Here is a 25,553-nt window from a genome sequence, read left to right on the forward strand (position 1 = left end):
TTTCCGTGGTTTCCCATTTTCACACCAGGCAAATGCTGGGGCTGTACCTTAATTAAGGGCACGGCCGCTTCCTTCCCACTCCTAGCCCTTCCCTGTCCCATCGTCGCCATAAGACCTATCTGTGTCGGTGCGACGTAAAGCAACTAGCAAAAAAAAAAAAAGACGCTGCATGATGGGTTTGAGTGTCATTTCCTCCACTGAGGGACGATCACCCTTATAAAGGGATTCATCCTCCCGAAGCCGTTGCTCCCTTGAGGTGGTCGAGTTATATACCGTCGCCCGACACTCGGCGTGGAGACGCTGGCTGTACGGTCTACTCCATTACCGTAGCAGGGTGAACCTGGCCAGACAGGCACATTTTTCCTACACCTTGTATACAATAAAGAGATTGTGGTCGTCAAAGTTAGGCCTAAAATGGGAATGCATTGAGTAAGAAGGAAAGAAATGGAATTTTATTTGCCGGGCTAAGTTGCTGAGATGGTTGAGGCGCTGGCTTTCTGACCCCAACTTGACAGGTTCGATCCTGGCTCAGTCCGGTGGTATTTGAAGGTGCTCAAATACATCAGCCTCGTGTCGGTAGATTTACTGGCACGTAAAAGAACTCCTGTGGGACTAAATTCCGGCATCTCGGCGTCTCCGAAAACCGTAAAGGTAGTTAGAGGGACGTAAAGCCTATAACATTATTATTATTATTATTATTATTATTATTATTATTATTATTATTATTATTATTATTATTATTATTATTATTATTATTATTATTATTATTATTATTATGGAATTTCTTTAACCAGGTGATTATTTTGACGAGGATATGATAGCTGAGAGACATCGTCATTCGTATCCCCCCAAGTGGGTCGTGTTCGAATCTCGGCCATTGTATGTAGGATTTTAAAAACGAATAGCCATATTTCTGTGGTTTGGATTTTACGTAAAACTTGAGGTTTATAGATATTACCACGATATCAACCGTCACATAATACGTTTACAATTTGCTTTACATCAAGCTGATATGTCCTATAGTGACGATGGGATAGGAAAGGACTAGGAGTGAGAAGGAAGCAACCATGGCCTTAATTAAGGTACAGCCCCAGCATTTGCCTGGTGTGAAAATGGTAAACCACGGAAAACCATTTTCTGGGCTGTCGACAATGGTATTCGAACCCACTGTCTCCGTAATGCAAGCTAACTGCTACGTGACACAAAGCACGCAGCCACTAACTCCGTCACTTAAAACTACAAGCTTGAGTGCTTACTGGCATTTTAATTATTTGGGAACGATGCTCCAGTATATATAATGGCGTATGGCCTCCGAAGAGGCCTGGTGCCGTGTCTTTTTCTCGTAGACGGCCTATTAGGCGACCTGCATGTCTGTGAAGATGAGAGCCCTACTAGGATGATTTCTAATTCTGAATACGCCACATACACCCAGCCCCCGAGCCATTGGAATTAACCAATTAAGGCTAAACTCCCCGACACGGGGAGAATCGAACCCGGGACTCTCTGAGCCGAGGCGAGTACGCTGACCATTCAGCCAACGAGTCGGACAATGATCCAGTACAATACGCACAGTACACTTTGCTTATCAGACTTGCGGATTACTAACAGAAAACATGCAAACGAATAATCAACGCATGGATCTTTCGTGATATACACATTTGTTAAAAGCATTGTTCTAGGAAACACTCTTCGGTTAACCACCTGTGAAACAGTAAGCCTAGGCTGCCTAGCAGAGGCTATGGAGTGTTTAGTTCACTCGGAAGCTCCTGGGTTTGATACCTCGTCGGGAAGTCGTGACATTTAGAAACGAAACCTCCTCTTTTGAAGGGACATATCACCCTGAGGTTTGCTCAGCCTTCAACAGAAATGAGTACCAAGTTACTGTCTGGGGGAAAACACGGCCGAGCATAGAGCTACCTACTCAGTCCCAGTACGTGCCGAAGCTGCGGATAATGGTAGCCTTTACCAAGATGGCTTCATCTTGAGTTAACTGAGAATGTTTTTTAAAATAGTTATTTCTGCCTGGCAAGATCTATCTATATAACTCGAAGAAAACTTGAAAATACTATCCTAACGTACCCTTCGTGACACAAAAACTGAGCGGACTGTTGCATAGAAAAAACTTTATACACCTCATATTGCCCTATGAACGTTCACAGTAAGGTATTTCTTGCCTTATTCTTTATTACACATTGCGACCAATACACACTTTGCCTACCGAGCTCAATAGCTGCAGTAGCTTAAGTGCGGCCAGTATCCAGTATTCGGGAGATAGTGGGTTCGAACCCCACTGTCGGCAGCCCTGAAGATTGTTTTCTGTGGTTTCCCATTTTCACACCAGGCAAATGGGGCTGTACCTTAATTAAGGCCACGGCCGCTTCCTTCGCACTCCTAGCCCTTCCCTGTCCCTTCGTCGCCATAAGACCTATCTGTGTCGGTGCGACGTAAAGCAACTTGCAAAAAAAAAAAAAAAAAAAAAAATGCACACTTTGCCAATAAGCTTGCGAGGTTCTATTATATTAGAAAAGTGCCAAGCAGCACTTTAGAGCAATATTGTAGCTAATGTTATCATTTAAATTCGTTCTAAAAGCCGTGCATGTTCACCGTTCTATGGTCAAAGTATACATAAACCTTCGTGTATTAACTAGCCTAAAACTATTTATGGTAATGTGCTCCTCCCTTTCAGTCATGCTTGCCCTCGTGAATACAGTGAATTTTCAGCCGATCGCTATCAGTGTTTGGGGCTTCGTTATAACTATATAACGTTTGGTGGTGCTATTTGGGCTGATTTTCTTTTTTTGCTAGCGGCTTTACGTCGCACCGACACAGATAGGTCTTATGGCGACGATGGGATAGGAAAGGCCTAGGAGTTGGAAGGAAGCGGCCGTGGCCTTAATTAAGGTACAGCCCCAGCATTTGCCTGGTGTGAAAATGGGAAACCACGGAAAACCATCTTCAGGGCTGCCGATAGTGGGATTCGAACCTACTATCTCCCGGATGCAAGCTCACAGCCGCGCGCCTCTACGCGCACGGCCAACTCGCCCGGTTATTTGGGCTGATAACTAGACAGTGTTATAACTAGCTATATGGCATACGGATTGTTTCTCTGCCTCTAACCCAGAGGTCTCCTGTTCAACCACCGATACTTTCAAGGTTCTGATTACTAGACTGAGGATTAAAACGGATTTCAGCATTAACGCCAAGCTGTAATAATATAAATCTACAGGGTCGAAGCACGCCCTGGTCTTCCTTGATCATAAGTTGAGGAAACCACCGTTCTGTTAGTATCATGCTCTATGGAGAATCTCTTGAGATAATGAAACGTGACAATTGTTTCAGCAGGAAATAACAGGAGCTACGGATTAGCAGAGTTTGGTGACCGTTATTTGCCACGAGGTGACAAAAGAATGGTCATACTTCATCTTATTGCGCAAGTCTTGAAAACGTCAGTCTGAGAGAGAGGCAAGCCAATAGGCTACTGACGCCGCCACCTAGCCTTCTTGTAGCTGTAAAAGCGCGGCTACGAACATAGCGAAAACGTTTGAGTAAATATTCATTTCCTTTTTTTGGTAACAAAAAACATTCAGAAAGGTGATAAAGTAATCCCGTGTGGTTTGGAGGTAAAACTGACCCCTTTTTTTTAGAAATAAAACGTGAAACATTGAGCATCAAACGTCCTACTAGCTGGCTGATTACATCTAACTAGTGGGATGCTGTGTAGGGGAGGCATGATGTCCACTTCTGTTAGGGAGTAGAGTGAACCGAACTATTATTTCTAACTCACTACAACCCATTATTCTCTCTCTGTTCTTGGTGGTCGAAAAGCCTAGTAGCCTTCTGCTGATCAGCTGTTGAAGCTTAGTAATTAAACACGCCGGTCTGTGTGGCTCAGATGATTGAGACGCTGGCCTTCTGACCCCAACTTGGCAGGTTCCATTCTGGCTCTGTCCGGTGGTATTTGAAGGTGCTCAAATACATCAACCTTGTATCGGTAGATTTATTGTCACGTAAAAGAACTGCTGAGGGACTAAATTCCGGCACGTCAGCGTCTCCGAAAACCGTAGTAGTCGTTAGTGGGAAGTAAAGCTAATAACATTATTTTTTAATATTAATTATGAAACATTGTTGTAAAAAGGGAAGCTACATGGTAAACAACTACTGTACCTCTACATTTCCTTGCGTAGTCCTTGAAAGAGAGGTTGAAGCCCACGCCTACCTACAGCCCCGCAGCCCTGATGAGTCTTGGACGTCCAAGGGACCGCTGCTCAGCGCGGAGGCCTGCAGATTACGATGTGACGCGTGGTCAGCGCGGCCGAATCCTCTCGGCAATTATTCTTGAATTTCCAGGCTGAGAACGCTGTCTCACAATCATAGAGTTCCTCAATTTGTCTCACGCTGGTTGAGTGGACCTCGTACCAGCCCTCCGATCCAGGTAAAAACCTCTGACCTGGCCGGAAATCGAGCCTGGGGCCACCGGGTAAGAGTCAGACTCGCTACCTCTAGACCACGTGGCCGGCAAATATATGAAAGTCTCCCGAAAATTAAAACCAATTGTCAACATTTCAGTAGCCAGCTGTGCTCTGTTGTCTAAAGGAACGCAGTGTTTAAGGTCGTTTTTGATCGCTGAGAAAGACGTGATAGCCGAGGTGCACCGTCACTGGCTTCTCATCAGGTGGCAATGGTTCGAACCCCGGCCAATACGTGTGGGATTTTTGAAGGCATATCATTTGGACTCCCCATAAGACTGGTTGTCTCGTGGTTATGATCGCGACATCAATAGTCAAATAAAACTACAAGCGTGATTTCTAGAATCACTTAAGTTCTATTGCTTGCTTTGATTATATTTTGTACAACGTCCTTTATGGTCACAACCTATTCCAAATTCACTCTAAATTTATTTTGGATGAGACGCAGCTCCAATGGCGACCAGGAATCATTGTTGTGAACATAAGCTTTTATTTCGTGAGGCTATTGCCAGCCTGGTGCAGCCCTTGTAAGGCAGATCTTCTGGTGAGGATGCGCGGCATCTGCCGTGTGTAGGAAACTGCGTGCTACTGTGTGTTGTTTTATGAGTTGCATGAATGCTGGGGACAGCACAAACACCCAGCCCCTGAGCCAAGGTAATTAATCATTTCAGATTAAATTCTCAGCCAAAGGAGCCGGACAAAAAAGAAGTGTCTTCGTCTCGTGGTGATGCAGCTCTATTTAGGCATACCTCTCACTGGAGGTGAGCTCCAAGTACCTGGTTAACCACATACCAGTCCTCCTGCCAATCTTATGTTTTTGGCATTACGTGGAATCGAACCAGGGCCCCCGAGGACGCCAGCTAATATCTCTAAACACTATACTACGGAGATAGACGCTCATAAGCTCAACCAAAGGGATGCCACACTCCATTCCGAACGCTTTGCTTTTATTGACGGGAAGTCAACTGAAACTTGATGCGAAGATAGCGACACAATGTAACTGAGCTAATCTACATCAGGTTGGGACGCACACCGATACTTCCGTCATATCGGAGTTAGAACAAACATGATAAAAGGAAGCTTGTAATTTCACGTGACTCTTGACAGGCTATCGTGATCGTAGCCACGGAACCTCCAGTTTTACATATAGCCCTAACCACTGGCACGTGGCTTCTCATTTCAAGATCCCACATTTATTGGCCTGGATTTAAACCACCTCCACCTTGGTGAGAAGTCAGTAACAATGTCACTTAACTATAGCGCCCCACGATGAAAATTACCTTCAAGATAGCATCCGTGTGTAGTGTACTTTTATGACAGGATGTACCTTAAACACGATAGATGATACAACTGGGAGAAAGAAGAAGGAACCGAGGCTTGAATTACCAAGTAATTGTATGAGGGAAATACGTAGGATGAGCACAATGTAGTACAATGAAGTGTAAATCATTGATGGTATTCGTGCGCAAATCCACGTGTGGGCTCAATGACTCTACACAGTGGGTATTGCACAGCAGCAGAAATCATCTATCCCCTACCAGGCCTGTCAGGGTGCATGCACCAGTGCATTGCGCTGTCCAAGGTGCAAAAGACAACTTCGCTTGGTTGACCAGAGTGCAGACCCCACTTCTCGATTTGGAGCAATAGCGCTGACTCTCTCTTTCCCCACACCTGTCTCGCTCGCTCCGCCTGTCTCCCTCTTCCTCATTTGCTCCGTAGCGCTCCAAATCCGAGCCGAGTTGAGCCGAGCTTAGCCGAGTAGCCCAGAGACGAAGCGCTGGTCCGAGACGAGCCGACTGGGACCGAAGCACTGTGCACAGGAACTCTGCGCCTCAGTTTGCACGCGTGAGATTTTGGCCCTGATCTCTGTCTTCTCTTGGGGATGTCCATGAGTACCACTTTTCAAAGACCGAATATTGTAGAGCAGGGTTTCCCAAACTTTTTGTCTCTGAGGACCCCTCCATGTCCAAGGAGCCACAGAACATAATAATGCATTCAGTAAACAAAAAACAGAATTTTGTAATGATTTTATTCATATGATTTAGAACGAATATTTACTTTCTTTGAAAGTTTAATTTAACTTCATTTACATTAAGATATTTTATGAATGCACAGAAATGATAAAACAATGTGACACTTGGTTAATAATTAAAACAGTCTGGATCTGGAAACTTAAGTGAAAAAAACCACTGGTTGCGGTTGTTTTATCAATGGGACGGGTGGTGTTGTTTGTCAAAGACCAAACGTTTTACAAGCGTAGTCACTCGGAACCGAAGATTAGCCTCTACATGAGCTACGTTTCAGTACTTCGTTTTCATTTGTGTCAGAGCAGAAAAGGTACACTCACACAGGTATGTTGTCATGAAAGACATTAAAGGCAGTATTTCCTTTCCAGAAATTGTAGGGTATAGGGGATGTTATGGACACAAAAATCAATTAGACAAGCTGCAGTCGCTTAATTGTGGCCAGTGTCCAGTATTCGGGAGATAGTGGGTTCGAACCCCACTGTCGGCAGCCCTGAAGATGGTTTTCCGTGGTTTCCCATTTTCACACCAGGCAAATCCTGATGTACCTAATTAAGGCCACGGCCGCTTCCTTCCCACTTCTAGCTCCCTCCTGTACCATCGTCGCCATAAGACCTATGTGTGTCTGTGTCTGTGCGACGTAAAGCAACTTGCAAAGAAATCAGTCAGAGACGAGGAATTATGATACAATCATGGAACTTCCTGGAGCTAAACTTGCCACTCCATCTGATTCAGCACCCATATCATACTTCAATGTATTTTTTAACTTTCTCTCTGCCAAGACACTTTGGTTAGTTGATCTTCGTCAAGAGCGGGCAATTTATGTCCAGTTTCAAAGGAGAGATTTCTGATCTACGAAATTATCTCAACCAGAGGCGGAAAATATGTTCTGAGTGTCTATACTAGCAATAATGAGTGTGTCACAGTTACATCACTTACGCTGCCTTCTAGTACTTCTTATTTTTCCTCTGATGGCTTGTACCATCCATCGGTCAAATTAAGAGTTACATGTAGTGTACCGTATATGTTGTATGTTGGGTATTCAGCCCGAAGGCTGGTTTAATCCTTCACATCTCCGCATACAGCTGGGATTAATAGGCTAGGCGTCACTGAAGAGGCGTACTAGGGAAATGAGGAGTGAGGTAGTTTCCCGTTGCTTTCCTCACCGAGCCAGAAGTTGCTATTACATATCAGTATGCCAAGCCCACTGAAATGCATCTACCAACCGACCCTATGAGCGATATTTTCACACCATTCATAACAGGGACTGGCTGCATAACGAATGGTTTTACTAGCATCACCCATACCCCAGTCACTTTCATAATGTCAAAGCCAAGGATGAGACTGAGACAGGTCAATGAAAGTAACAAATTTATTCTAGCCCATACCAGAAGACATAGTGCACTGTAAACACTACATCTCGCCAGTAGTGTATGTAAGTTATACAACAGTGAAGACACAGGTCTTAAATTTAGTATAATGATCTATGAATTGCGTGTGTATAATATAATTTCACTCTTCAAATACTTACAAATTACATTATAATTGCGGACCTCTTGGATTATCGTCGCAACCCCCCCCCCCCCTCCATGGGTCCGCGACCCAAGTTTGAGAATGACTGTTGTAGATTTTTCAACGATTTAATAACAATAATATAATGTTATTTGTTATCATTTGCCTGTTACTGTTCCTAGATTGATGCAGTGGTTTTTCATCTGCATCTTTTCACAGGCGAGAGCAATATGTAGCTTCCACCGAAGTCTCAGTCTCTTTTATGGCTGCGACCGTAATGGAGTGTCAGAATTTTGCCTCACACGAGTTGGTACGTTTTTGCTGGTTATTTGCTACACTTATTTCGGAATACAGTAGTCATAATATGGAAGTCACTATTTTATTCATTTATTGCCTTATTGTTGTTGATGAAAGTATGAATTTCTTCTTCTATTTAGTTCCACGGTTAACAGAATTCAGGTTAAATATAGCATAATTTGAAATACAGTAATATATTTTTAGTATTCTCAATGTGATAAAAATAAACCAATTCCTTTTGATCCAACAGCGAAACCTTATTAATCAGAACTACAATACTATCCTTCTTGCTCATACTCTGTACATGCTAGCTTAAGTCGATTCTCTTATCCTAAAATAATAGGATAGTGTGAACAAGAAATTGACACCCCCCCCCACCGTCCCCCTTTACTTAAACATTATGTAGGGTAAGTATTTCATTCCCTTTCGTTGAGATGGAAATATCCTGGTACTAAAACTTTGTTTTGGGCAATTCAACTGAGTAAAACTTATCTGGCAGAACAATAATAGTCTACATCAGCGTGAATTATTTTTCTCCATTGCTCTGAAATCCCATGAATACCGTTGCCATAGAATTCCGCCGAACATGAGCCAGACAAGCTACCTGATAAGTTCCTCACCTCATCGAAGATACGGAACAGCAATCCCCTAAAATGGCTGCCTAATCAAAGGGAACAGACGTAATCAGAAAAGGAAATGTCAGGGCAATATGCCGGATGCATTAATGATTCCCAACTAAGGCGAATAGTAGTGTCACAACTGTTCGTTTTCATCTCTTCCGTGAACATGTTCCACTTGCTGTGAGAACATAGTTTAATGATTGTTTGGCCATTTGGCAGCTGTTTGTAATAAACGATACCTAGAATATTCCATCAAATAGATTCTAATTGGCATAGCATAAACTTCTTCGGATACAATGGTGGTTTTCGTAGCTTTGTAACGGTTCCGTGTCATGGTCTAATAAATTAAAGGACGATCATGAATTTCTCAAGGAATCATCACATGCATACAGCGAGGCTTTCAAGAAGGCTATTGAGAACTACAAACGTGTGAAATATTGTAAGAGGAATTCAGTCAGTTTCAGAGCAAAAGCTATTCGACATCAAGCCCATCAGCTTATAATGTAGAACAATGGGTGCCAAATTAATTGACAGTGAAAATATATATCGCTTACCCTTACCGTTGAAATTCGAAATAGTACGTCTTCCACTGCTAAAGTGTTTACCTCCACTGTTCTCAATTTTTTTGTTTTCTCTCCTCTCCCCACAATCTTACAACCGAACGCACATCTCTCCATACGACACCTTAACCACACATCAATATACAATCGTTAATTTCCGATGTAGGGCGCAAGGCTGCGGAATTCTCTCCCTAACATTATAAGAAATCGCATTTCAAGAGACTCGTTAAAGCGGTCTTGTTGAGACCCTCTGAAATACGTAGCTAGCTCGTGTGATTGTTAGAGTGAATGAGAGAATGTACAATAGTAGGTATGTCATTGGGTTAAATATACAAAGAAAATACTTGATATCACCATCATATCCATCATTGTAATATTATTAATGTTTCTGTTTAGGTTTGTAATTGTAAAAATACTACGAGACTACGAGTCAATGTTTGTGTTACGGAGTTCGATAGCTGCAGTCGCTAACAGCAGCCAGTATCCAGTATTCGGGTGATAGTGGGTTCGAACCCCACTGTCGGCAGCCCTGAAGACGGTTTTCCGTTGTTTCCCATTTTCACACGGCCACGACCGCTTCCTTTCCATTCCTAGCCCTCTCCTGTCCCATCGTTGCCGTAAGGCCTATCTGAGTTGGTGCGACGTAAAGCAACTGGCAAAAAAATAGAAATGTTTTGTGGTTAAGTGTAAGAGAGGGCTAAGAGCCCTAACTTCACCACTAATAATGGCATAAAACAAATAATAATAATAATAATAATAATAATAATAATAATAATAATAATGGCATGTGGCCTCCGACGAGCCTGTTGCAGGTGTTTCGACCCGGCCGGGTATCGAGCCCGGGACCCTCTGAACTAAAGGCCAGTACGGTAACCAGTTAGCCATGAAGCCGAACAACTCGTGTCCTCATCCCAAGGTGATGCAGCTTATTTCAGGCACACCCCCAATGGAGGTGAGCTGCATGTACCATTTCAACCACATACCAGCCCTCCTGCCATTTTTAAATTTCTGGAAGTACAGAGAATCGAACCCGGGCCCCCGAGGATGGCAGTTAATAACACCAACCGTTAGGCTACTGGGGCAGAAATAATAATAATAATAATAATAATAATAATAATAATAATAATAATAATAATAATAATAATTCAGCAGTAGTAGTAATACGAGGTGTCAAACAATATTGAGTAACAGTTATTGAGTCAGTTCACTTCTCTTTTCAGGTACTGGATGTGATAACGGACGGTGAAACTCCAGGAGGTCCTCCACTCAATGTTCAGGTCGATGCTACGAGCTCCACAGAACTTCACGTCACCTGGGAACCGCCTGAACATGAACTATGGAACGGAGAAATTCTAGGATACCATATTGGTTACAAGGAGCTTAGGTCAGAAGTCATACCTATAATTATAATTGTCTATAAGATATTTCATTCCCCCGTTGTGATATTGGAGAAACTTGTCGTTTTCTAGAACGAGCTCATTTGCGAAACTGAGAATCATAAGGAAAGAGAATGCACGAGTGAAAAGTAGAATTGCTTAATGCTGACCGTCACAAGTAAAAGTAACACCCATACATGGAGAACACAGATAAGGGCTGTCAGGAAAGACTGACTTAGCCCTGTTATGTAGTGGTAGGTTAAAGCTTTGTCCGCGCTAGTCCCCGGGAATTAACCTGAGTGATCCACAGGGCTATATGACTCTCCAGAAAATAAAACCTTGTCTTAAAATCAAACCCACGTCCTTCTGGGTGAACCGAGCACGGCTTTTCTGCCTCAGCTAGGCAGCCCCTCCACCCTCCGCCCCTGCCAAATTACTTTTTATTACACGAGTACAAAATATGTTGAGCGAGAAGCTCTATGGTAGTTAACACAAGTTTATCTGACGAACGCAAGTGTTGGTAGGAGTATGGGATATAGGGAAGACATCACATGACCAACACGTTGCTAGCAGGGGAGGTTCGGAGAATAGGAGTGGGACGTGATAGCTGAGTGACATTATCACTGGCTTCTCGTATACCAGCCAATGCATGTAAGAGTGAATACGACAAATACTGTTAATTAACTTACAGCTGCATACATTGGTGCCCACACTTTACTTTTAATGTAGTTAAATAATTTAGAAAAAATGATTAATCAAATTCACATTGAAGATAATGTACATAAATTAAAACAAAATAAAAATATTTTGTTAGGCGTCAATGTAACCATGCTCCATAAATAAATATATTTTTGACATGAGAGCTCTCCTTTCCCAGGTCGCTTGACTGACGGATATCCAAATTTATACAGAGACTTTACCTTGCTTCCTACTGGAATGACTTAAATCAGGTGGGGATTTGACTCTACTAATGAATTACACCAAAATTGAAATAATGAACATTTTTAAAACAATTAACACAACAATTCTCTTCTTCCGATGTCCATACGTCTATGGGGTCTTCGGTGCGACCTGTGTCGCACATGTTGACTTGGCGCTGTTTTATGGCCGGATGCCCTTCCTGACGTCAACCCTGTATGGAGATATGTAATCACTATTGCGTGTTTCTGTGGTGGTCGTTAGTGTAGCGTGTTGTCTGAATATGAAAAGGAAAGTGTTGGGACACACACAAACATCCAGTCCCTGAGCCATAAGAATTAATTAGACGCTATTAAAATCCCCGACCTCGCCCGAAATCGAACCCAGGACCCTCTGAACCCAAGGCCTCAACCCTGACCAGTTAGGCAAGGAGTCAGACTACAATTAAGACAGCAATACATGTACATTATTTACATACCATCTTGTTGAAAATCAGGTAATCCCAACAGGTTCAACGAAACTTAATTCCTCTCTCCATGAGGTTAGGAACACCGTCCTACCTTACGTTATGAAACATAATCAATTTGCTTGATTAGTTTCCTAGGCTGATTATTCACACACTTGCATTCACACTCTTGCTGGCTTGCCAACATGGACTGGCACTCCTACTAGGCGACACTCAATTTGTGTCCCTTAACTAGCTGTAGGCTATAGGGCCTCTAGCAATGTATTTCACCGATGAGTACATTTATATTATATTCTTTACACATTCGGTTTTGCCTACTAATAAGCATGATGCGTAATCTTATGACTAAAGATTCATCGCTGTTCACGTTCTGGTTATTTAGATCTGTCCGACACTTGAAATAGCGAATGTCAAACGGTAACGCCGTCTCTCAGGCCGGGAGATTTGTTACGGTGAAGGAGATGCACGGAGAAGGTGAGGGGTATACTAGGGACTGTCCCGGCATTCGCCTTAGTGCAGGAGAATGGAAAACCACGGAAAACCATTCTCAGGACAGTCGACGGTTGGGGCCAGCCGTGAGGTCCAGCCCTTTCCCGTCTCCCGAATGAAGAGGCGTAGAGCCACGGTAGACACGTGGCCACCACTCCTCTGCTCGGTTGGCCGGTCGGAGTGCAGAGTTGTTGGACTACGGACAGCCGTGGCCACATGTGGACCGAGACCCACTCACAGTCACGCGATCACCACGGTGCACAGATTTCCAAGTTGCAAGTTACATCAGGTCGAATACACATAATACACCAAGTTCTCGTCACAAATAAAGTAAAATAATAGAACAGAGTCTATCTCTAGATTAGCGAAGAATCAAGTGTAATGATTTAGAATGAAGTCTACTAGAGCGACTTAGAATAAGAATAATTTGCCGAAATTCCAGGCTGATCCTTATATACCCTGCTCTCATGTTCGCGAGCATTTCACAAAGTCCCATGACAACCTCGTGCACACTGCTTGTGTGCTTCTAGCTTGTCTCAAGCTGTGGAGGTTTGCTCAAAATGACAAAAATCTCTTGATGCTAATTGGTCGCGCCAAGAGTTAAAGTTACTACGGGCAACACCATTCAATTATTGTTTCCCTAGATGGGAAGTTTCTACTTAGGTATATGCCAGTACAGTTCACCCGCTTTCTTCCTTGTTTCACGACACTTTCGGAGAATTCTGGTAATAGATTTCAATAACTTACTAGTTTACTTGAAACTTTCCCTGTTTCATCATTAACAGCTATTCTTATACTACCCATAGGTTTAGACCAAGAGCTCATATAATGTTTCAGTTCTGTACAGTGCTATTAAAGTTAATACTGTACATTACATCCATCATTACACTGTTAATTAGATTTCAAATTGCTGGTTTACATTTATATGTTCTTTCTTTCTTTCTTAATCTGTTTACCCTCCAGGTTCGGTTTTTCCCTCGGACTCAGCGAGAGATCCCACCTCTACCGCCTCAGGGGCAGTGTCCTGGAGCTCCAGACTCTGGGTCGCGGGATACAACTGGGGAGAATGACCAGTACCTCGCCCAGGCGGCCTCACCTGCTATGCTGAACAGGGGCCTTGTGGAGGGATGGGAAGATTGGAAGGGATAGACCAGGAAGAGGGAAGGAAGCGGCCGTGGCCTTAAGTTAGGTACCATCCCGGCATTTGCCTGGAGGAGAAGTGGGAAACCACGGAAAACCACTTCCAGGATGGCTGATGTGGGAATCGAACCCACCTCTACTGAGTTGACCTCCCGAGGCTGAGCGGACCCCGTTCCAGCCCTCGTACCAGTTTTCAAATTTCGTGGCAGAGCCGGGAATCGAACCCGGACCTCCGGGGGTGGCAGCTAATCACACTAACCACTACACCACAGAGGCGGACCATTTATATGTTATAAAAGCAAATTCGCATCCTGGGTTGGGAGTTCGACGTCCTGTACTATTACACGGTACTGCGCTTGAGATTGGTACAATTAAGGCTCTCATCCATTCGGAAGGTAACATACTCAAATGCCTTTCGACTATATCTCATCGTTTTAGTTCGAAGTGTCATCAATTTCTGCTGGTTTAATGGCCCTGCAATTTGCTTATACCATCACCTTCACTTCCTCTAGCGTGATCGCATTAGCACAATTGTTCTCTTCCCGGTGAATTATATTTCTACTCGTTTCAACAAGTCCCGCAAAGTTGCGAAGCTTATACTGTACTTTATGGATCGAAGGTAATGTAGATGTATCCTAGGTGCACTAGACAGTTGATAGGAGAAAAGGAGAAAGCGTAGTTTTATCAAATCACTGAAGTGAAAAATGACTACATTTTTCAGTGACTCATGGGAACATGATGAGATTTAGTACCGATGGTTATGGTGCTGGTGGTGGTGCTGCAGTATAGGTGTACCCCTTATTGAAATTTTATTTCCATATTATTAATTTTACCTCTGTTTTTATTTTGATGAACTTCTAATGTTATGGAATATATCATTGTCTTCTAAAATAATAATAATAATAATAATAATAATAATAATAATAATAGTAATCGTATGGCCTCAGCTGCCATTTGCAGACATTTTAATTTCACGCCATCTGGCTGTCCGCTCGTCAATTTCGACGTTTCATTTTACTCTAGGCCTACTAGATGTCAGACTAAACCGAATCTCTCTTGGGCGTCTATGGTTGAGGTTTTTAATGAATGTTGTTGGGTAAACACCGAATGTGTCACCAGAGATATTTTACATGCCCACATCGTACGATATGGAGTGTCGCAGGGAATATTTTCCGCCCTTCAAAAATCCGACTACCTCTGCCGGGTTTGAACCCGCTATCTTGGGATCAGGAGGCCGACACTCAACCATTGATCCACAGAGGCAGCTATCATTTTCCCCTAAAATTTTAACAAAACCGGATACAGTTTAGGTCTTCGAAATAGAATGGAGTCAACAATAAGGTTTACTTTTTCTTTCTTTCTTAATCTGTTTACATTCCAGGGTTGGTTTTTCTCTCGGACTCAGCGAAGGATCCCACCTCTACCGCCTCAAGGGCGGTGTCCTGGAGCGTGGGACATTGGGTCGGAGATACAACTGGGGAGAATGACCAGTACCTCGCCCAGGCTGCCTCAACTGCTATGCTGAACAGGGGCCTTGCGTGCAGATGGGAAGATAGGATAGGATAGACAAGGAAGAGGGAAGGAAGCAGCCGTGGCCTTAAATTAGGTACCATCCCGGCATTTGCCTGGAGGAGAAGTGGGAAACCACGGAAAACCACTTCCAGAATGGCTGAGGTGGGAATCGAACCCACCTCTACTCATTTGACCTCCCGAGGGACGATTGGAAGGGATAGGCAAGGAACAGGGAAGGAAGCGGCCGTGGCCTTAGGTTAGGTACCGTTCCGACATTTGCCTGGAGGAGAAGTGGGAAACCACGGAAAACCACTTTGAGGGTGGTTGAGGTGGGAATCGAACCCACCTCTACTCAGTTGACCTCTCGAGACTGAGTGGACCCCGTTCCAGCCTTCGTACCACTTTTCAAATTTCGTGCCAGAGCCGGGAATCGAACCCGGGCCTCCGGAGGTGGCAGCTAATCACGCTAAAATAAGATTTTCACTCATTGTATTAATGTGTGGCCTTCGCGGAGGCGTGATGTAGGTCTTTCGATTTGACTCCTAAGAGGCGACCTGCGCGTCTGTAGGCCTAAGAATGGGGCCCTGCCTATGGTGAATTTTAATGTTGAAGGCGACACACACACACACACACACACACAGATAGAGAGAGAGAGAGAGAGAGCCCCTGAGTCATCTGAATTAACCAATGAAGGTTAATGTCCCTAACTTAACCGGGAATCGAATCCCGACCCTTGGTCGAAAGTCAAGCACCCTAACATTTTAGCCATGGAGCCGAACAGTTTTTCACTGAATCCACAAATTATTTCTTTCTTTCTTATGTCCACTTTGCTTTTATTAACCTGGAATTTAATTCCACTTTGGCGCTGTAATCCGATAGGGCACAAAAGAGCACATTTTTTCAGAAGTTCAGAAGAAAGTGACATTTCAGTAGCACTGAAATAGCTCGTTTACTTTCATTAGATAAGTTTATGTTTCCATGAACTATTTAACACCCGCGTTTCCTCTCATGGTTTTTTATTAGGAAACAGATCAATTGGAAATAATTATAACTCATTTCTACAGCATACATGATATAGACTTCTCAATATTTAAATGAATATGATCAGTAACCAATGATATAAGCTGTATAAGAATGCATCGTTGTTTGTAACTGCAGATGCTTTACTGTCTTGTGATTGGCAAATGTGCCTACTGTTGTACTGTAATTATAATTTTCTGGTTAGTTTGGATACTTGGTGTAGGGAAAAGGTACTCTACTGAAAAAAGTTGGCATCCCAAAACGATAGTACATGTGCTCTTAAAGGGGTACGTTTGGTAATAAGAAGTGCATTACATAGCTTAGATTATTCTGTGCAAATTAGCTATAGTGCATATTAGAGTGTAGAAAAAGTGTACAATTTTAAAAGTCTGATATTATTGGAGCCTTCACATCATTTAATCTTAAGTGAAACCCCCAGTCTGTATTTTAAAAGATTACATCCCTGACTACAGACCCGATGGATGAATTAAAATTTTAGTCTACACTAAACGGCATGGAAAAAGAGATAATAGAGTGAAAGTTCAGTGATTTGCTTGAGATCTCCCAAGTCGAATACTGTCGTAACTGTAAAGTAATTTTTCCTTTTCATAAGTGATTCACGCTGATTTCTGTATTCGTTCGAATTATATTGCTAACGATTGCTGCCTCACTTCCATTCGTTCAACTACACTTGGCTGTTCATTGCACGCGACATTTAGGAAATCGACGTCCTTAGTGGTCGTATTCCACGCTCCTTCAAGTCTCATGTAATCAACAATTGTTAAGAAACAGAAACTTGCTTTCTTGCCTGGAAATAAATTGCCAATCGGTTAATTTATAAGAACTGTACTCCTAAATATGCGGAAATGTGAAGACGTCCATTCTCTCAGAGTATCTAGGCAATTTAGGAGAAAGAAAATCATATGCAATAAATATTTTAAGTGAAATATCGTGGAGGTACACACTTGTCCTGCTTGCTGTACTATATTGTCTACGTTATCTGAAACCTATCTTCTTATTCTTCTTCCATAGCCGGACTGAGTGGTTCAGACGGTTAAGGCGCTGGCCGTCTGACCCCAACTTGGCAGGTTCGATCCTGGCTCAGTCCGGTGGTATTTGAAGGTGCTCAAATACGTCAGCCTCGTGTCGGTAGATTTACTGGCACGTAAAAGAACTCCTGCTGGACTAAATTCTGGCACCTCGGCGTCTCCGAAAACCGTAAAAGAGTAGTTAGTGGGACGTAAAACAAATAACATTATTATTATTATCTTCTTCCAAATGTATTCGGGTCAGCACACCATGTAGATTTGGTTATGTTTTATGTCCGAACGCCTTTCCATTGCGTACTTTTATGGTGTTTAGTAGTGTGGTGTGATGCATGTAGAGGAAAAAATGTGAATTAATATGAACACAAACACCCACTCCCGAGTCAAAATCCCCGACCCGGCCGGAAACCGAAGATCAGTCCGCTGAACATTCAGCCAAGCAGACGAACGCTCTTAAACCCACTGAATATGTAAATAGATTGACAATTTATTCATTTAATTGATTTTATGTCCAGTATGTCTAGGGGCTGCCTGGCCGAGGCGGTAAAGGCGTGCTCGGTTCGCCCGGAAGGAAGTGGGTTCGAATCACCGTCAGGAAGTCGTAAAATTTAAGAAACGAGATTTCCACTTCCGGAGGTGCATATGGCCCTGAGGTTCACTCATCCTACACCAAAAATGAGTACCAGGTTAATTCCTGGGGGCAAAGGCGGCCGGGCGTACTGCTAACCACTCTACCCCATCAAGTGCCGAGGTTAACAATGGTGGAAGCCTTTACCTTCCACTCCTCCAAGGGCCTTCATGGCCTGTACGGAGGTGACTTTGCTTTGCTTGCTGTTTAGTACCAGTATGTCTATCTTCATCAATGCTTTTAAGCTCTGACTGGAAGTTATGTTAGAAACGCAGGTGAAATGGACCGGTGAATAAAATGGTGTTCAACATTGTGTATTCTAATATCTGGTTTCCTTCTTCGCCGTTTATCATCAGATGGGTCAATATATAGACTGCGAAATGCTTCGGGCGATAAAGCTCCTAATACGATCGAGCGGTTAAATGCACATACTGTAGGTGTTTGCAATGTGAATACAGTATATAGTCACAGGTGAGTAGTTACGGTCTTAGATGCCTTCAAATGTCAGTACAATGCATAACGTTTTTGTAGCCCAACTGTGGCAGTATCATAACAACACCGCAACGTCAAGGTCGTATTCTAACCAGGTATCCTGTTACTAGCCTTCGATAGCATGTACTGGTATGCATCAGAACGAAAGGAATCGATTGTCGCTGAATAATGTGACCCAAGTACGAACTTCATGTACTGTATTCTGCAGTACTGAAACAGATGGACTCCATAAACGCTTGTTTTATATCTACTAAAACTAAACTGCTCCTCAGTGACTATTATCCACTATTAAGGAATACTTAATTAGATCCTGCCTATTACCGGGCGAGTTGGCCGTGCGCGTAGAGGAGCGCGGATGTGAGCTTGCATCCGGGAGATAGTATGTTCGAATCCCACTATCGGCAGCCCTGAAAATGGTTTTCCGTGGTTTCCCATTTTCACACCAGGCAAATGCTGGGGCTGTACCTTAATTAAGGCCACGGCCGCTTCCTTCCAACTCCTAAGCCTTTCCTATCCCATCGTCGCCATAAGACCTATCTGTGTCGGTGCGACGTAAAGCCCCTAGCAAAAAAAAAAAAAAAAAAAAGATCCTGCCTATTATTTATAGAGTTATGAAAGTCAAATTCTTCCAAACGCTTTATAATAAAAGGTTAACCAAGAACGAGGAGGAGGAGATCCACACCATATACAGCAGTTTGTACTTAGTTTGAAAAGGAAGTCTAAATAGGTTACTTTCATAATTATCTAGCAAGTTATAATTTTATATTAGATTATAAATGATTTCCTATCCAATTTTCAAACAGTCCCAATGCTGTTTCTTCACTAATATTCAGTATGTGTGTTTTCTCCTTTGTCCCGTATCCTGATATGGGGTCGGAGTTAATGTGAGATGATACTTTATGACATGATTTTACGCCCGGATGCCCTTCCTGACGCCAACCTCAGTTGAAGATCTAATGAAGATGAAATGAATGATGGGGAATGAAATTAGGTAAGGAGGGGGAAGGAATCGGTTTCCCGGCTGAAAATGGGAGCCGTTTCTCCATTAATATTGTGGTCAAATTGGATCATTTGACGCATTGGATTGATATAAAGATGCAATTATATTTAGTTATTCTTAGACTGTATAGAATGTATTCTGTTGTTGTTAATTCATGTTAGAATGAGGACGTGAATATATTACTGTACACGGAAGCAAGACGTAATGCATGAGAAGCACGATGCTTATACCAAGAACCATTTCCTGGACGAAGATCTACACTTCGGATAATTTCGAAGGGTTGATAGATAAATGACCGCCTCTGTGGTGTAGTGGTTAGCGTGATTAGCTGCCACCCCCGGAGGCCCGGGTTCGATTCCCGGCTCTGCCACGAAATTTGAAAAGTGGTACGAGGGCTGGAACGGGGTCCACTCAGCCTCGGGAGGTCAACTGAGTAGAGGTGGGTTCGATTCCCACCTCAGCCATCCTGGAAGTGGTTTTCCGTGGTTTCCCACTTCTCCTCCAGGCGAATGCCGGGATGGTACCTAACTTAAGGCCACGGCCGCTTCCTTCCCTCTTCCTTGCCTATCCCTTCCAATCTTCCCATCCCTCCACAAGGCCCCTGTTCAGCATAGCAGGTGAGGCCGCCTGGCCGAGGTACTGGTCATACTCCCCAGTTGTATCCCCTGACCAAGTGTCTGAAGCTCCAGGACACTGCCCTTGAGGCGGTAGAGGTGGGATCCCTCGCTCAGTCCGAGGGAAAAACCGAACCTGGAGGGTAAACAGATGATGATGATGATAGATAAATGCGTGAAACGTTGTTCTTTGGAAGAGGCCTGTCCGGAATGCACCAGTGACGTCTTGATGATAACGAAGAAGCTGTGCACAACGCAGTTGACAACAACCCACACACCAGCTCATGATCTGAACATCAACGAGGCGTCTGTACTGCGCATATTGCATCGCAATGTAATGAGTACGTCGAATGTGATCATAATTACTTCTTCTTCTTCTTCTTCTTCTTCTTCTTAATCCATCTACCCTCTAGCGTCGGTTTTTCCCTCGGACTCAGCGAGGGATCCCACCTCTACCGCCTCAAGGGCAGTGTCCTGGAACGTGAGACTTTGGGTCGGGGATACAACTGGGGAGGATGATCAGTACCTCTCCCAGGCGCCCTCACCCGCTATACTGAATAGGGGCCTTGCGTGGGGATGGGAAGATAGGATGGGATAGACAAGGAAGAGGGAAGGAAGCAGCCGTGGCCTTAAATTAGATACCATCCCGGCATTTGCCTGGAGGAGAAGTGGGAAACCACGGAAAGCCACTTCCAGGATGACTGAGGTGGGAATCGAACCCACCTCTACTCATTTGACCTCCCGAGGCTGAGTGGACCCCGTTCCAGCCCTCGTACCACTTTTCAAATTTCGTGGCAGAGCCGGGAATCGAGCCCGGGCCTCTGGCGGTGGCAGCTAATCACACTAACCACTACACCACAGAGGCGGACGATCATAATTACTATTGGTTTGTATATTGCAGTTCACACATAACTGAACTAAATGCATAAAATACTCTTCCAACGCGGAATTTGAACACTTAAACACATGGCACACACCAGCCGATAACGACCGCGGCCAAACAGAACTCGATTGCAGAAGTTCTTAATCCGTAACTTTCTACGTAGTGTCAATGCAGTTTCTGATCAACATGGAGCGTTTCTTCTATGGTCCCATGGGTTCATTCATTATTATCTCCTCATTGCTAGTTTGTCACCAATGAATACATGTATCTCAAACCATGTGCCTACACAAGAACTTATTATCGAACGACACGGGAGATGGCGAGTTCTATCCCCTGACCCATAGTCTGAAGATCCAGGGCACTGCCCTTGAGGCGGTAGAGGAGGGATCCCTCGCTGAGTCCGAGGGAAAAACCGACCCTGGAGGGTAAAAGTGTGGGTTGCATAAATCCGAAGAAATTGGGGTAGCTGATTTCCCCAGTACATTGGTGTAAATCTGATATTTTTACTCTGTCATTATTAAACATCTCCGTCCTTATCTTTCTCTCTCTTAATCTGTTTATCCTCCAGGGTCAATTTTTCCCTCGGACTCAGCGAGGGATCCCACCTCTACCGCCTCAAAGGCAGTGTCCTGGAGCTTCAGACTCTGGGTTGGGGGATACAACTGGGAAGGATGACCAGTACCTCTCCCAGGCAGCCTCACCTGCTATATTGAACAGGGGCCTTGGGGAGATTGGAAGGAATAGACAAGGTGGAGGGAAGGAAGCGGCCGTGGCCTTAAGTTAGGTACCATCCCGGCATTTGCCTGGAGGAGAAGTGGGAAACCACGGAAAACCACTTCCAGGATGGCTGAGGTGGGAATCGAACCCACCTCTATTCAGTTGACCTCCCGAGGCTGAGTGGACCCCGTTCCAGCCCTCGTACCACTTTTCAAATTTCGTGGCAGAGCCGGGAATCGAACCCGGACCTTCGGGGGTGGCAACTAATCACACTAACCGCTACACTACAGAGTCGGACTCCGTCCTTATCATGAGAGTCAAAGCCTTCTGAGCTGGAATATTGTACTTAACCAGATTCGACCTTTGACTCCCAGCGCTGAGAGCAGACATCTTGACTGTGCATTTTCCGGTATTTTTCCTTTAACTATGTGCTGGGTTGTACCTCATCGCTAGTCTTGGGGCTCTTATTTGACTGTAGCCTGTACTGTTGGTTCAAATCAGTCGCAGTTGCGCATGGTATTATATACACCAACATCTGAAAGGTTATCTAATTTAGTTTCATATTGAACCATTCATTTCATGGTCAAGTAATGTGGATTTTGGCCTAATATATTGGAATTGCATGAGACCACCCTGAAGACGCTGTGCATAGCATTCTTTATGTAAGTGTATCTTCGAGTGCGCATTTTTTCGTGGGAACATAGCATCAGAAGCGTGAAGAAAATTCCAGAGACTCATAAAAGGAATTTATTACCCAAGCGAAGCCCCTTCATAAGTGGCGTTGGACGCTAAACACTGCATGAATCTCGCGGGTTGATTGTAACTTGGAGGGAAGAGGAAGTTAATTTAATATCTCCAGCTACATACGAGATGCACTGGATCTGATAGGAGAATTGCAACCTGCATAATTTCCCGTAAATGTTGATATGCGACACGGCTATAATTATAAATGCATACGTTACGTGAGATACTTGTCACTCTTTGCGCGGTAGAAATTTCCATTCGCGGGCGCGCTTAAATGGAGACCTCCCATACTGGAGCTTGGTAACGCGGGCGCGAGCCTGATTATATATACACAGCCACCATGGGCGTCAGTTGCATTCATCGACTGTACTGCTGCCAGAACGAGGTCATCACGCTACAAGTCGGCATACAGAAGAGCGTCTCTGTCTTCGAGCTGCGTACGCCAAGTTCAAGCAAGGCTTGGGGAAAATTTTCCCTACATCATCACGGAACGAGATACTGCTCATTTGTGTTGAGGGAGCGGTAACCGGAGCTGAAGCAGACAAGTTGTCGTCACGGCATCAGGAGTCGACCCAGAACCATCCAGCACGTCCACTCAACACGACACCGAAGTGGTGACCATCCAATCACCAGGTAAGCTGCAGGAAATGCAACCGCCAGCCAGGATGTCTCCCGCTACCAACTTGTGTATGTCGTCACCATCTAAGCCGGTCATGATGCAGTAAATCAGGCTGTCCACTGAGGAGCCGTTCCGTAATGATCACCATCACAGGTCAGAGCTTTCCAATTGTAATAAGCATGCTGTCATAAATTCCATTTGAGAGGAGAAAGGTTGGCCGTCTGTCCGCCAACATGTAAATATCGTAGGAAATTGTCAAGTATTTAGTGTCTATGCCCAGGACTCGAACTCAGTTAGGTTAATGGTAGATTGCTTGTCGTGTGTTCTTTATTTAGTGTGATAACTATGGTACTCGGTATTATTAGGATTGTGTATTTGTTGTATACATTTTCATGTCGGACCAGCACGGTCACAACAGTTAGGTCTACAGCTAGTGTTGATAGGTATGTGTCATGTACGTAACTTTATGGTTTAATGTAGTTCATTGGAGTACGTTACTTATCCCTTAACTTACTCGGGTTGACGTGTCAAGAGGTGCGGGTCATAACATTTGAGATATAGGAGTCTTGTGTAACCAGCTGACCGTGCGTATCGATGTAAAGAAGGGCCTATCGCTTATTCATAATGTGTCATATGAGACGTAAATGCCCTGTGTTGGCCAAGGACTAATTGCGCTGGAGATTGCGCCAGAGAATAGTAATTGACAAGCCCGTGGTAGGCAGCAGCGATGAATTGTTGAATTGGTAATGATATAAATACGATGGCAAGTAGCCCATGTATAATAATGAGGACGAGAAGAAGGCCAGATTTTTGAAGCTGCGGTGAGAGCGAAAGACTTCCGCAGTTTGTTTACTGTTCACCAGCTGGAAGCTACTTTTAGAGACAGAAGAATGGCCGACCCTTGTCACGTGCCTGTAGTAAGGGGAGGAAGGGAGTAGTATGACGTCACGACACAGGATCGCAGAAGGGAAATGCTAGTGAATGTCTGTTAAATGTTTAGGGAGACCAACGACCTTCTGTTACGGAACAAGTTGTGATTGTATTTCCATTTGTAAATATTATTTCTATGCCCCAATTATATGATTATTGGATGATATACACTGACTGACAGAGCAAATGCAACACCAAGAAGGAGTGGTCAGAACTTTATGCCAATTGCAGGGTAGACTGACGTCACTGAGGTATGCTCATGATGTGAAATGCGCCGCTGTGCTGCGCACGTAGCGAACGACAAATGGGACACGGCGTTGGCGAATGGCCCACTTCGTACCGTGATTTCTCAGCCGACAGCCATTGTAGAACGTGTTGTCGTGTGCCACAGGACACGTGTATAGCTAAGAATGCCAGGCCGCCGTCAACGGAGGCATTTCCAGCAAACAGACGACTTTACGAGGTGTATGGTGATCGGGCTGAGAAGGGCAGGTTGGTCGCTTCGTCAAATCGCAGCCGATACCCATAGGGATGTGTCCACGGTGCAGCGTCTGTGGCGAAGATGGTTGGCGCAGGGACATGTGGCACGTGCGAGGGGTCCAGGCGCAGCCCGAGTGACGTCAGCACGCGAGGATGGGCGCATCCGCCGCCAAGCGGTGGCAGCCCCGCACGCCACGTCAACCGCCATTCTTCAGCATGTGCAAGACACCCTGGCTGTTCCAATATCGACTAGAACAATTTCCCGTCGATTGGTTGAAGGAGGCCTGCACTCCCGGCGTCCACTCAGAAGACTACCATTGACTCCACAGCATAGACGTGCACGCCGGGCTAGAGCGACTTGGATGAGGGAATGGCGGAACTTCGTGTTCTCCGATGAGGTCACGCTTCTGTTCTGTCAGTGATAGTCACCGCAGACGAGTGTGGCGTCGGCGTGGAGAAAGGTCAAATCCGGCAGTAACTGTGGAGCGCCCTACCGCTAGACAACGCGGCATCATGGTTTGGGGCGCTATTGCGTATGATTCCACGTCACCTCTAGTGCGTATTCAAGGCACGTTAAATGCCCACCGCTACGTGCAGCATGTGCTGCGGCCGGTGGCACTCCCGTACCTTCAGGGGCTGCCCAATGCTCTGTTTCAGCAGGATAATGCCCGCCCACACACTGCTTGCATCTCCCAACAGGCTCTACGAGGTGTACAGATGCTTCCGTGGCCAGCGTACTCTCCGGATCTCTCACCAATCGAACACGTGTGGGATCTCATTGGACGCCGTTTGCAAACTCTGCCCCAGCCTCGTACGGACGACCAACTGTGGCAAATGGTTGACAGAGAATGGAGAACCATCCCTCAGGACACCATCTGCACTCTTATTGACTCTGTACCTCGACGTGTTTCTGCGTGCATCGCCGCTCGCGGTGGTCCTACATCCTACTGAGTCGATGCCGTGCGCATTGTGTAACCTGCATATCGGTTTGAAATAAACA

The 25,553-nt window shown here is 44.6% G+C and overlaps 1 protein-coding gene across 1 annotated transcript in view; it reads left to right on the forward strand.

Annotated features, from left to right (window-relative positions):
- Window positions 1-25,553, forward strand: part of LOC136863786 (cell adhesion molecule Dscam2) — a 1,545,364-nt gene that overhangs the window by 1,252,267 nt on the left and 267,544 nt on the right. The window contains exon 19 of the mRNA XM_068226091.1: window positions 10,700-10,863. Within this exon, the coding sequence (XP_068082192.1) occupies window positions 10,700-10,863 (164 nt within the window). The remainder of the gene's footprint in view (window positions 1-10,699; window positions 10,864-25,553) is intronic.

The sequence above is a fragment of the Anabrus simplex genome, chromosome 2 (genome assembly GCF_040414725.1).
Source record: "Anabrus simplex isolate iqAnaSimp1 chromosome 2, ASM4041472v1, whole genome shotgun sequence".
NCBI lineage: Eukaryota > Metazoa > Arthropoda > Insecta > Orthoptera > Tettigoniidae > Anabrus > Anabrus simplex.